The 9,492-nt window shown below is 47.1% G+C and overlaps 1 protein-coding gene across 2 annotated transcripts; it reads right to left on the bottom strand.

Moving 5' to 3' along the window:
- Positions 1-1,804: 1,804 nt before the first annotated feature.
- On the bottom strand, positions 1,805-8,570 carry LOC126989333 (zinc finger protein OZF-like). Of its 2 annotated transcripts, none has more exons than XM_050847961.1 (2): positions 8,220-8,570; positions 1,805-4,317 (listed from the first exon to the last, which is right to left on the bottom strand). In XM_050847961.1, exon 2 carries the CDS (start codon positions 4,005-4,007, stop codon positions 2,379-2,381), a length of 1,629 nt encoding a protein of 542 aa, XP_050703918.1. In that variant the 5' UTR covers positions 4,008-4,317; positions 8,220-8,570; the 3' UTR covers positions 1,805-2,378. The 2 variants fall into 2 exon arrangements, with proteins under 2 accessions (XP_050703918.1, XP_050703919.1); XM_050847962.1 differs by lacking the exon at positions 8,220-8,570 and adding an exon at positions 5,128-6,969.
- Between the last annotated feature and the right edge of the window lie 922 nt (positions 8,571-9,492).

Below are 9,492 nucleotides of genomic sequence, written 5' to 3'. Positions count from 1 at the left end.
TTCCTGACCACAACTACTTCTCCCCTTCTCGCTCTCATTATCCCTCCTCTTCTCCTTCTAGCTCCTCGCCTCCCTCATCACTCTTGTGTCCCTCCCTATTTCCCCCATCACTGTATTATATATTAGAATGTTATGTAGGTGTATATGTATATATATGATTATTAACTAAGAGCATGGTACAATTCCATGGAGGCAAGACGTATTTCACATTGATAATTACTGTACAACACCTGGGTGCGCCTCGGCAGTCAATGAGTTATACCCTGCCTCTGCAAGTCATAGCCTCGGGCTGGGGAAGGGGGATGGTGTGAGTAGGGGGGTGAAGAGGGAAACGAGGAGGGGGATACTGCAATATTGGGGTAGGGAAGGAGTGGTCTGGGGGTTGTTCGGGGCGTTGGTGGAGGGGTTAGACGAGCACCCCACACTCGTCCGATTCTGTATAACACCTTTGATATGATGACTGGATTAGGCTTAATATCAGTCAGTAAACTCCTAACATAACACACATTGCAATATGGTATGTCAGCCACAAATTAGGTCCGGGTGTTAAAGGTAGTGTGCTGAAATATCATACTGATCCAACGATTCGTTTAGGAGATATTTGCGAAAAACAGCGTTTGTCCGCCGCCGAAATGTATAGTAGATTGGCCTAGAACTTACAATCTACACGACATGACCTTGGAGGACCTATGGTTCGCTCACAAGGGCTACGAGAGAACGATTACATGTTGAACATTAATTGGGGTAGGAGGGTGTGTGTGTGTGTGCGTGTGTGTGTGGACGAGACGATTGTGTCGCCGGGTCGTCACCAGCAGGTTGAAATGATCGAGGGCGGCTTGTGGGCAAAAGGGTAATTACTCGCCCCTAAGATGTTGATCAGTATGGTAAGCCGGGGGGGGGGATGATGCACTGGGGAGAAGGGGAGGAATGCTTCACTGGGATGGGTGTGGGAGGGCGTTAAATCACTGGGCAACGGAAGGCTGCTTACCTGTAGGTTGAAATGAGGGTGGCTTGTGGGCCACTTCATCGCTCTGCGCTCTCTTTTATACCGGGGACAGGGAGAGAAGAGAGGGATAAAGGGATTCCCTGTATTACCCCGAGGGAAGGAACCGTACAACGTCCACTGACGTCTGACACTGATTCAGGCCGGTGCTGACAACAAGACTAGCGTGGCAAAAATCTACGGAGGTTAATTCTTATTGGAGGGTAATTTCTCACAAGGGATGGGTGATAAGAATTTAATCGAACGCGTGCGCGGTCGGGGTGGGGGTATAGGGAGACCAAGCTAGGGTAATTTCTCACAAGGGATGGGTGATAAGAATTTAATCGAACGCGTGCGCGGTCGGGGTAGGGGTATAGGGAGGCCAAGCTAGGGTAATTTCTCACAAGGGATGGGTGATAAGAATTTAATCGAACGCGTGCGCGGTCGGGGTAGGGGTATAGGGAGACCAAGCTAGGGTAATTTCTCACAAGGGATGGGTGATAAGAATTTAATCGAACGCGTGCGCGGTCGGGGTAGGGGTATAGGGAGACCAAGCTAGGGTAATTTCTCACAAGGGATGGGTGATAAGAATTTAATCGAACGCGTGCGCGGTCGGGGTAGAGTATAGGGAGGCCAAGCTAGGGTAATTTCTCACAAGGGATGGGTGATAAGAATTTAATCGAACGCGTGCGGTCGGGGTAGGGTATAGGAGACCAAGCTAGGGTAATTTCTCACAAGGGATGGGTGATAAGAATTTAATCGAATGCGTGCGCGGTCGGGTATAGGGAGACCAAGCTAGGTAATTTCTCACAAGGGATGGGTGATAAGAATTTAATCGAACGCGTGCGCGGTCGGGGTAGGGGTATAGGGAGACCAAGCTAGGGTAATTTCTCACAAGGGATGGGTGATAAGAATTTAATCGAACGCGTGCGCGGTCGGGGTGGGGGTATAGGGAGACCAAGCTAGGGCACTTGGGGCAGACGCGACTCCTGGAATTTGGCGCCAATCGCTGTGAGGCGGTGTGTCTGGCGGTGAGAGGGGGGGGGGGGGGGAAATGGGGCAGAAGGCTTGCCGCGTAAACTCTGGGCGGGAAAGACCACGTGGTGACCGTGGACTCTGGATAAGAGAGGGGTAAGGGGCTGGGCCTCTCGTGACTTTTAAAAAGGATGTTGAAAACTAGACAGCTAACGGTCACGGCGGGCAACTCTTTCACCAGGTCACCTCTCTCTTCTTGTACCCTTTGCACGACCATCTCGCTGCATCTCTCAGGTTGTCCTCCCTCACAGCTGTGTACTCGGGGTCGTCCAACAGAATGACTGTGCCTCTTACCAGTGCCTCATTTTCTTTGATCACCTTCTCAGACATCCTCTCTTCCAGCTGCTCCTCCACAATCTCCTTAAAGCTCTGCACACTCCCCCTCTGCATCATCTCTATCACCGTCAGCTTTCTGTTTCAACTTCTTAACTCTTTGCTGCACTTCCACTTTTGCATCATTTCGCTTCTCCTCCCACTTATTCTGCTCTTTATTCAACTTTTCCACCGAATCCACGCTTACCTCCACCCCCGCAGTGCACTTCGTCAGCTGATCCCTGAGCTCCACCTCCCTCGCTTCTAAATCACTTATCTTTCTCTTGTCCTCCTCTCTCTCCCTTCTCAATTCACTCACCATCTTCATCACCACCTCAAAATCACTCTGCAACCCTTTCACTCTTCTCTGCAATAATCTATTCTGCAGCTCACTGTTATTTTCCTCGAAGCCAGAAAAGTCCGCCGAATGTTCCCCGTGTGTAAGGGTGTGTGTGTTGAGGTCACTCTTGTACCTGAACTTTCTGCCACACTCATGGCATTCATGAGGTCTTTCACCAGTGTGTGTAAGGGTGTGTCTGTTGAGGTCACTCTTTGTACTGAACTTTCTGCCACACTCATGGCATTCATGAGGTCTTTCACCAGTGTGTGTAAGGATATGTCTGTTGAGGTCACTCTTTGTACTGAACTTTCTGCAACACTCATGGCATTCATGAGGTCTTTCACCAGTGTGTGTAAGGGTGTGTTTGTTAAGGTCACTCTTTGTACTGAACTTTCTGCCACACTCATGGCATTCATAAGGTCTTTCACCAGTGTGCATAAGGGTGTGTGTGTTGAGGGTACTCTTCAGAGTGAACTTTTTGCCACACTCTTTGCATTCATGAGGTCTTTCACCAGTGTGTGTAAGGGAGTGTGTGTTGAGGTGATTCTTCTTACTGAACTTTTTGCCACACTCATGGCATTCATGAGGTCTTTCACCAGTGTGTGTAAGGGTGTGTGTGTTGAGGGTATTCTTCTTACTGAACTTTTTACCACACTCACGGCATTCATAAGGTCTTTCCCCAGTGTGTGTAAGGGTGTGTGTGTTGAGGGAACTCTTCTTAGTGAACTTTTTGCCACACTCATGGCATTCATGAGGTCTTTCACCAGTGTGTGTAAGGGTGTGTGTCTCGAGGTTAATCTTCTGAGTGAACTTTTTGCCACACTCTTGGCATTCATGAAGCCTTTCACCAGTGTGTGTAAGGGTGTGTCTGTTGAGGTAACTCTTCGTACTGAACTTGTTGCCACACTCATGACATTCATGAAGTTTTTCACTAGTGTGTGTAAGGGTGTGTCTGTTGAGGTAACTCTTCGTACTGAACTTGTTGCCACACTCATGACATTCATGAAGTCTTTCACCAGTGTGTGTAAGGGTGTGTTTCTTGAGGTAACTCTTCATACTGAACTTGTTGCCACACTCATGGCATTCATGAAGTCTTTCACCAGTGTGTGTAAGGGTGTGTTTCTTGAGGTAACTCTTCGTACTGAACTTGTTGCCACACTCATGGCATTCATGAAGTTTTTCACTAGTGTGAGTAAGGGTGTGTCTGTTGAGGTCACTCTTCCTACTGAACTTTTTGCCACACTCATGGCATTCATGAGGTCTTCCTCCAGAGTGTGTGGGTGTGCTTGGTGAGGTCACCCTTCCCAGGGAGTCTTTTCCCACACTCTTGGCACTCATGGTTTCCTTCACCAGTGTGTGCAAGGCTGTGTCTAGTGGACCTGCTCTGTCTCAAGTCTTCTTGCACTCAAACTTTCCCTTTCCTTTATGGCTGGAGATGCCAGCAGCAAGGTGGTGGTGGAGGTGGTGGCTCTCCTGATCCCCCCTGACCCTCACACCAGAGACAGTCTGCTCCTGCTGGTCCCGGGCACTCAGGCTGCTGCCCTGGCTTGCAGCCTCCACTGCAACAGATGGCAGCGGCAGTGAGGACACAGGGAGCGCTGAGCACAGCACCGCCTCAGACCCTCACTTCTACACAGCACCAGCGGGGCTGTTGGGACACAAAGATCACATCTTTACAAAAATATGCTTAAAAATAAATACCGTATTTGACAGCTTATAAGATGCACACCCAAAATTTGGGCAGACATATGAAAGAAGAAAAATATATATATATATATATATATATATATATATATATATATATATATATATATATATATATATATATATATATATATATATATATATATATATATATATATATATATATATATATATATATATATATATATATATATATTATAAATGGGTTTAAACTAGGAGTGTCAGGTGAAGATTTTTGGCCCGACATTCGTTGCCTTCCCTTCCATCAGGCCATTTTGAAAGTTTCCTATGTATTCAGATCATTATTAACCCCAATATTTTACACAAAAACGTCAACCTTTAGTGTGAATCTCAGAATTGATCTAAAATATATGTATTACATACCCGACAACGGACATTCTGTCCGTTGTCGGGTCGGTTTGTTCAGTGTGACACCGGCTTTAGAAACGTCAAAACCCTAAAATAACATTAATATCACACAAAGTGATATTTTTCATCAAAACTGCTTGCATCGCCACCCTTAAGGATGTCAAGGAGGAGGATGCCCCCCTCCTGATAGGTTTGGTTAAATTTATTTGGCAGGCGGTTTGGGGCGGCGGAAATACGAAGTGCGGGGCGGGACATGGCGGTGGCGTGTGTGGTCCAATTAGGGGGTCTGTGTTGCAAGAAATACCTCCTTGCAAAAACAAGTCACGCTGCTGTCCACCACGCATGTGTACGGGGGGAATACACAGCAGGAAAAACATTAATTTACCTGGTTTTGTTCAATTGGTGTGTCCACTTCCGAGTGTGAGCGGTGAGTGAAAAGAAAAGACAGTATGCATGTTGAACCTCTCTATGTGAGTTGTTTTGCGGCTGCGGAGGCGGCTGGCGGCGGGTGACACAGCCGTACCAAGAAGCAGAAGAGGAAGTAATTGGAAAATTTATATTCGAAGAGGTAAGACTGAAGTAAGGAGAAAAAAAGATATACTACATCAGAGGTGGAAGGCAAGAGAGAAAAAATTAGAAGAATTGCAAGACCAAGACGAATAGACAACGGCAGGTGCTGTTTTAAAGGCAATACCTCCGACGCCATCACATCACAAGTCAGTCATTTAAAGATTTGTGATAGAAACAATTATCACATTATTCATAGCACACTGAAAACTGAAAAAAAAAGTTTTGTGCCCATGCAAGACTAGCACACTTGTAGAATTTTACCCATACGTGTAAACAATATGCCCCCCCCGCAAGGCCCCACTGTCAACCCTTGATCACTGGAAGGCCAACAAAACAACATGTGTCGCCGGAGCAGAGGCGAAGGTGGATATGGCTTCTTCTATGGGGCTAGTTAGGCTGTGACTGTCTTATGGCACCAACGCAGAACATGTCAAATGAAGAAGAACTATATACCTACGTGTATTATTAGGTTTGTTGGTATCATTTTACTTTTTTTTTAACAGTAATTTTATAGTACACTGGTATTTATCCTATGTAAGTATTTTCAAGCAACGGACCACCCTTCCCCCCTTTTAGTTCGTTATATCGAGGGCCGAGCGTATTTTGTTTACATAAAATCGCACAGGTATCGCATCTCACTTTTCCGGTAGCGTGCATGACGGTCACACTTCCATTAGCAGCACAATAATTATTAGGAATAACCAAATTTGCTGGCTATAGTAGGTTGCTTATCTATTTATATATTACTGATATGAAGCACTCCTTAACTGAACCAGTAAAATCATAGAGTTAATGAAACTACGCAGGCAAAGTTGGAGAGGAAGTAGCATCGCGGTAACATTACTCACGCAGCCTTTGAAAATATCTATAACATCTGAATTAAAACAAACAAACTGCTTGTGGCATGAGGTAGACTGAAGTATTGGTTATATATCATGCAATAGCCATTCATATATCTGCCACACTTTTAATAATATGACTCTGAGTAGTTCAATAACTTGTCTCCAAATGTACCGTTCCTCACGATGGAATGACCCTATTTTTAAAACATTTGAAAGTGTAAATATAAATTATTTTTATTCTGTCGTATTTTTAGTTGAAATATTTTATACACTTTTATAACAAAAGAAAGTGTCTTGCGCGTGTCGTCAGGTTTGATGCACAACCGTCCACTAGTTTGTTCAAGTACAAGCATAGTTAAGTGACTTCATTTTATTTTCTTTATGACTGGTGTAATTTTATATGAAGTAGCGGTAAGTACTACTGTTATACATTGCTAAATACAAAAGAGCTGCCATTGTTGGTGTAGAAGCGATCGTCATCTCGTTTACATTTGCAGAGAGGTTTGCGGTTTTATTTAAGTGCCACCACAGCACCAAAACTTCACTAGCCAGTAACCCAAAGCTGAACCTTGACCTTATGAGACGCAGGGTGATTTTCTGGGATATTTTCTTGGAAAAAAAAGTGTCTTATAAACCATCAGGTATGGTAACAAAGGCATCTGCAAATTGCAAAGTATATCACAGTTACTTCTTTTCAACCAAAATATTGTGAAAACTACACCAAATAGACTGAGGGAAAATAGACCATTAACTGGCCTTTCAAATTCTGACCCTGTTTAACAGTGTGCAGGGCGTGAATCAAAACATCTGTGAAGATCGCCATGAAGTGTGTGGGAACCAGCGTGGCTGTGGGCGGCTGGGCCCATAGGTAGCCTAGGTCAGGTACATCAGGTCAAGGCAGGCTTGGTGAATCAAAACATCTGTGAAGATCGCCATGAAGTGTGTGGGAACCAGCGTGGCTGCAGGCGGCTAGGCCCATAGGCAGGCTAGGTCAGGTACATCAGGTTAGGTTACTTTAGGTCAAGGCAGGCTTGGTTTGATTTCATTTGGCTGTATCTGTCAGATCTATTGTTGATACATACGTGTGGCAACCTTCACACCCCGCCGTTGCCGTGGCTGGGCGCCGCGCAGGGACGCCACACCCCGCGGGCAAGCCACACTGCTGCCCGGGCACATTATTACCACTTTAGTAAAGGAAACTAACGGCTGGGAGGTGCACCAGGAGCGCCAACTTGTACTGAAGGTCAAGGGTGTGCTGCAGGGCTCCTGTGTACACGCGGGGCTGCTGGAGCCACACCTCTCGCCCCTCGTGCCACACCCCGCCACAGCCATCCCCGCCACGACCACACTGTCACAGCCACAGCCAAGGTCAAGGGTGTGCTGCAGGGCTCCTGTGTACACGCGGGGCTGCTGGAGCCACACCTCTCGCCCCTCGTGCCACACCCCGCCACGACCACACTGTCACAGCCACACCCCACCCACAGCCACAGCCACACCCTCTGTACCCAAGGTCAAGGGTGTGCTGCAGGGCTCCTGTGTACACGCGGGGCTGCTGGAGCCACACCTCTTGCCCCTCGTGCCACACCCCGCCACAGCCACACCCCGCCCACAACCACACAGCCACACCCTCTGTAGCCAAGGTCAAGGGTGTGCTGCAGGGCTCCTGTGTACACGCGGGGCTGCTGGAGCCACACCTCTCGCCCCCGTCACACCCCGCCACAACCACACTGTCACAGCCACACCCTCTGTAGCCAAGATCAAGGGTGTGCTGCAGGGCTCCTGTGTACACGCGGGGCTGCTGGAGCCACACCTCTCGCCCCCGTCACACCCCGCCACAACCACACTGTCACAGCCACACCCCGCCCACAACCACACAGCCACAGCCACACCCTCTGTAGCCAAGGTCAAGGGTGTGCTGCAGGGCTCCTGTGTACACGCGGGGCTGCTGGAGCCACACCTCTCGCCCCCGTCACACCCCGCCCACAGCCACACCCCGTCACGACCACACCCCGCCCACAGCCACACCCCGTCACGACCACACCCCGCCCACAACCAAGGTGCTCACCACGTCCAGCCTGCAGGTGGCGGCAATCCTTCAGGTTGAGCAGCTCACACACACACACACACTCTTCCTCCTCACACACTCTTCCTCCCCTCTTGCCCTTCTTCTTCTTCTTTAGACCTGTTGTCCTGCTTTTGAACGGTCTCTCTCCTTCTTTCTTCCTCTCTTCTATGTCAATTAGCTGTCTTTTTATTTTTCAGTCTCCTTTTTCCTCCCTTTCTTCTTCTGCTTCACCTTCTTGCTTTCCTTCTTCTTCTTTAGACCTGTTGTCCTGCTTTTGAACGGTCTCTCTCCTTTCTTCCTCTCTTCTATGTCAATTAGCTGTCTTTTTATTTTTCAGTCTCCTTTTTCCTCCCTTTCTTCTTCTGCTTCACCTTCTTGCTTTCCTTCTTCTTTAGACCTCTGCTTTTGAACGGTTTCTCTCCTTCCTTCTTCCTCTCTTCTATGTCAATTGTTTTAGCTGTCTTTATTTTTCAGCCTCCTTTTTCCTCCCTTTCTTCTGCTGCTTCACCGTTTAGTTGCTTCTTGCTTTCCTTCTTCTTTAGACCTCTGCTTTTGAACGGTCTCTCTCCTTCTTTCTTCCTGTCTTCTATGTCAATTGTTTTAGCTGTCTTTATTTTTCAGCCTCCTTTTTCCTCCCTTTCTTCTGCTGCTGCATCGTTTAGTTGCTTCTTGCTTTCCTTCTTCTTTAGACCTCTGCTTCTGAACGGTTTCTCTCCTTTCTTCCTCTCTTCTATGTCAATTAGCTGTCTTTTTATTTTTCAGTCTCCTTTTTCCTCCCTTTCTTCTTCTGCTTCACCTTCTTGCTTTCCTTCTTCTTCTTTAGACCTGTTGTCCTGCTTTTGAACGGTCTCTTTCCTTCTTTCTTCCTCTCTTCTATGTCAATTAGCTGTCTTTTTATTTTTCAGTCTACAGCAATTAAGTTCGTAAGCTCCCCCAACCATGACACGAAATACCACGAAAATTCCTTGTCTAGTGTTTGGCGTTGATATAAAAAGGAGGAAATTTTAGGAAACCACACAGGAAATCTCTCTACTATCTGGTATTGAGTAGAAATAATGGATCATTGTGGAGAATATATACAGTTTGGTTTGGGCGCTTACAATCTAAGTCTATATATACCAAGTCAAGTCACTCTGCTTCAAAACTGCGACCGGTACGCGCAGGAGGCGGTTTTGGGGCGGAGCAGCGGGATGACGTCACTTGGAGCCAAAAAAAAATACCCGCCAGTTCAGGGGTGACTATAAAGTTGGGGCCGTACGTGCACTCTGGATGT

Source organism: Eriocheir sinensis, unplaced genomic scaffold, assembly GCF_024679095.1.
Source record: "Eriocheir sinensis breed Jianghai 21 unplaced genomic scaffold, ASM2467909v1 Scaffold113, whole genome shotgun sequence".
Taxonomy (NCBI): domain Eukaryota; kingdom Metazoa; phylum Arthropoda; class Malacostraca; order Decapoda; family Varunidae; genus Eriocheir; species Eriocheir sinensis.
Note: the sequence above shows the minus strand (reverse complement) of the source record. Positions and strands in the feature narration are given on the sequence as shown.

Coding starts and splice junctions, on each gene's coding strand:
- LOC126989333 (XM_050847961.1), bottom strand. CDS start 4,007: ATGAGTGCCAAGAGTGTGGGAAAAGACTCCCTGGGAAGGGTGACCTCA.